This window comes from Juglans regia, unplaced genomic scaffold (assembly GCF_001411555.2).
Source record: "Juglans regia cultivar Chandler unplaced genomic scaffold, Walnut 2.0 Scaffold_693, whole genome shotgun sequence".
Taxonomy (NCBI): Eukaryota; Viridiplantae; Streptophyta; class Magnoliopsida; order Fagales; family Juglandaceae; genus Juglans; species Juglans regia.
This window is the reverse complement of record NW_023361796.1, coordinates 88,134-92,397: the sequence shown is the minus strand read 5'-3', so window position 1 is coordinate 92,397 and position 4,264 is coordinate 88,134. Positions and strand designations below refer to the sequence as shown.

General features: G+C 36.6%; 1 protein-coding gene across 1 annotated transcript; it reads right to left on the bottom strand.

Moving 5' to 3' along the window:
* Window positions 1–2,725: 2,725 nt before the first annotated feature.
* On the bottom strand, window positions 2,726–3,298 carry LOC118346120. Its single transcript, XM_035687138.1, has one exon. It carries the CDS (start codon window positions 3,296–3,298, stop codon window positions 2,726–2,728), a length of 573 nt encoding a protein of 190 aa, XP_035543031.1.
* Between the last annotated feature and the right edge of the window lie 966 nt (window positions 3,299–4,264).

The window sequence follows — 4,264 nt, the reverse complement described above, 5'->3', positions numbered from 1 at the left end:
TTCCAACTCTCTACTTATTTGATAGGTTCATGACTTTTTTCTTGAAGAGTATTTTACTTTATATAGTTATTATTAATTATAGTTATTATATGTATATTATACTTTATATAGTTAAGTTATATACTTTTTTTTTTCTTTTTTTTTAAATTAAGTTATATATTATACTTATAATTTGCATAATAATCATATTCTAACTAAATTAGTATGAATATATTATATATACTTATTAAATATTAAATATTAATTCTCATATTAAATGTATATTAAAATTTTTTAATTTTAACTTAAATTAAGTTCCTAAACTAAACAAATTCAAGAAAAACATCAAAACATATTATATAAAACAATTCACATAAATCCAGAAACTAAACACAATATATTTCTAGCCATATAAACATATTCAATAAAAATTCACAACCAATAATCACAAAATTTCAAATCCATATAACAACATATTCACAATACTCCCACAACAATATTTCTAAACATATTAATTCATCAATGAACAACATAAACTCACAAAATATTCACAAAAGTCACAAACAATAATCATAATATTTCAAGAGTAAGCATAAACACAACACAATTTTCCATATTAATTCATCATATTACACAATCCATATCACAAAGATTTCCTTCTAATTCATCAATATAAACAATGTAATTCCTTCTAATTCATCAATAGCCAATTGATACACATTCACTATGTATATATACAATCAAAAATCATTACTCAACTCAAAATACTCTACCCATATCCAATTCACAAAGTCATTCAAAAAACTCACATTATACACATCCCACATTCATCATTATCCACAATAAAATCACAACAAAATGTATAAAAATATTGCTAAAGTTTAGAAATATACCTAGCATTCACAATATCTTCTTACAAATCAAAAGGTTTCAACTTGCCAAAACAACCAACCATTCAAAAAAATACAACACTAACTTGTTAAAGACACACACACACACACACACACATATATATATATAACACAAGAAAAAAATCATAAAATTCAAAAAAATAAAAAATAAAAAGAGTTTTTCCTTACCAAAATCAATGGAGCTAGAGTTCCAAAATATTAACCCTCTCTCACTCAACTCTTTCTCACTCTAACCCTCTCTCTCTCTTTCTCTAACCCATGACCCTCTCTTTCCGTCTCTCTCTCTCGGTTATTTTCACGCACGGGAGAAGCAGCAAAAATGAGTCTGCTTCCTTCTGTACGTGAATTAATACAAAAACCTAATCATTAGATGGAACGTTTAAACGTTAAAATATCCTGCCCAATTTTTAGATAAAACATTCCAACGTTAAAAAATTTCATCTAAATTTTAGGCAGATAACGTTCGGATGTTAAATATACATGTTCGAACATATTTTCCTATGACAAAGCCCGTAATTTAGCGAGAAATTTCTGGCACTTTAATTTTCATGTTTGAATGTACGAAAATTTAATGTTTGAACATTTTTAAATTTTTCAATAAATTTCATCGATTAACGTTCGAACAAAAACTTTTAACGTTCGAACGTTTCAGATCATAACAGAGGAGAGGAAATCGAGCGAAGAATTTTCCGAATTTTGATACGAGTGGCACGTGGAGATCCCATCGATTTGCCACTACGCATCTTTGAGAGGATCTGTTACGAGGTTAGCATCGTCTCCACGAACAACCTCTCATACGGTGTCATCATCAGCCGGCTATTACTTGCTCCGAGAGTGCCACTCCAATCAGAGGGGTGGGTCATAGATCAAATGTGCCCCCTTGACATGAGCATGCATCGACATAACATTGGATAGGCGAGGGGGTATCCTCGACGTCAACCACCCCCTGTAGTGGATCTAACTCCTCCGACGCAGCTCGGGCTCGAAGTGGGGAGTAGTAGTCAGCAACCGAGAAGTACATCTTCGGGAGATGCCCCACAGTGATCCGGTGTGGCTGTGCGGTGTTTTTGTGTACATCTAGGGATGTGTACAATATTTAAATGGAGAAGAAGTAATAAAGGAAATACAAATTTATGTGGTTCGGCACTAGGCCTATATGTCCACTAGGGTTTGGGGAGGAGAATTTCCACTATAATATACTTGTTTACAGTCTCTTCTAGTCTCTCATCCTCATTGTATAATAAAGGTTTGAGTTTCCTTATCCGATTTTCTTCTCTAGCTGGAGTCTTTTTGTGGTGAGGTTGAAGAAGGGGAAGTCTGGCCAAAAGTCCCTAGAGTCATGTGTGCCTGTCTCTTTTATCTCCTGCTCCCTTTGCTTTATGTCTATTCCCTTGCTTTATGTCAAATCATCCATTTTTCTCTCCAAACATATTATTTTTTCCATGTCTGAAAACCCATGTCTTTGTCTCCTTTTTCCCTCCATCTTTCCTTTCTCTCGATGGGTCTTCCCCACATGGGCTTGGGGGGGAGGGGGGTGGGGGAGGAATGCCCTCACTAATTGATATTATATTGATTTCCAACGTAATAGAAAAGATCATATATTTTCAACAATTATTCATTTAACTTGATCGTTTTATTATTCCTACAATTAAAAATGAGTACTTTTTTTTCAAAAAACAAAGAGAATAAATAAATATTCATATTTTATTACCAAATACACACCGACTAATCTTCATACAAGGCAAGCCCATGTGGGGTACTTAAAAATAAACAAGCTTAATTAGAATTAAACTAGCTTTAAAATACATCAAAATTAAAAAACAAACTTAAAAGTACTACTTGTACTTGAGCGATAGGACAGAGCATGCAGATCCAACTGCAGTGAGAAACAACCCAACAGAACCGGATATGGTAATAGTACTGGCCAAACGCGTGCGAAATAAAACGCGTGCGAAATAAAACCGTATCAAGGGGATGAGCTTTGGGGGTTTATTATAGAATTTGTTCAACTCTACAGCCATCTCGTGATAATGAGAGTTCATATGGATATTGAAACGTTTTTCACCGGGCAGCTTGTTGATCATTGAAGTTGCCACGACGCCTTCCAGCCAATTATCGATGATCTGCTCTCGTACAAGTACATCCAAATCTTTGCCTGTTTTGATAAGGAAACTTAACAAGGTATAGTAATAAGTAATATATGCCTCATCTATAGGATAGTGACATTTCTCCAAGGCAACGAGGTTTCGAGCATAAATCTCCGTGGTATCGTCTAACTGAAAGCGTGGGATTTCCAGCACTCCGTTCGCATATTTTAGTTCAAGAGGTGAGAGATTAGAGCTTGGTTTGCTCATCTTAAACTTCAATCCTACCTCATCCAGCTGGGTTGCACTGTACATTTCCTTCATCTTTTGAGACTCTCCTTTCGGTCGCCTTTCGCTAGGAGGCATGCACAAGTTTCTAACCAAGTCATTGAAGTGCAATATTTTTGTCGACAGAGAATATTGGGAAAATTGAACGTTGTAATATTCGAACTGGCGAAAGGTAAGCCCAATTAAGACTGTTCATCCGGGCCGGGCCACCCGGCCCGGTCCGGAACCTGGATAACCGGGTTCTGGTTACGGGTTCCGGCCCGGAATACACCCGGGTCGGTACCCGCTTTTTAAAACCCGGGCCCATCCGGCCCCAGATGAGGTTTTGACACTCGGATACCGGTTTTAAACCCGGTACCCGGGTTTACACATAAAACTAAAACCATCGAAAACCCTAGCACCCCCTTTCCGAATCACACTCAACTCTCTCTCTCTCCCCCCCTCCTCTACGAAGAGCGATGCCCTACGCCTCCATCCCCTTGATTCCTTTCTCTCATCTGCTCTCTCTCTCGCTCTGCTCTGTGCCTGCGTCTACGTCTGGGTCTGGGTCTGCGATGCCCTAGTCCGAGTGTTCATCCGGGTTCCGAATCGGGAATCCGGGTATACCCGGACTGGAACCCGGATTTCAAATCCAGGCCGGAATCTGGACCGGATTGATTCGGATCAGACCCGGGCCGGAACCTGGATAGATCCGGGTTTTTGAAACCCGAAAATCCGGGTTCCGGATTGTACGCAGATTTTTTTTTTTTTTTTCTCAATATAAGCCTTTATTTGATTAAAAATATTTGTGTTCTAAAACCTCAATTAGCAAAACACAACTTCAAACCATAATTATTTTTTATTCAAAAGCCTTTATTTTTTTTAAAGTCAAGTTGGATAGCATAATGTGTTCTAAATACTAAATGCATAAATTCATCCATGCATGCATCGCGATACGATACATTACATATTACATTATTTGATATTTATACGTTACATTACAATATACAAAATTACAATGTA

Excerpts from the sequence above, each read along its gene's own strand:
- LOC118346120 (XM_035687138.1), bottom strand. The coding sequence starts at position 3,298 with ATGAAGGAAATGTACAGTGCAACCCAGCTGGATGAGGTAGGATTGAAG.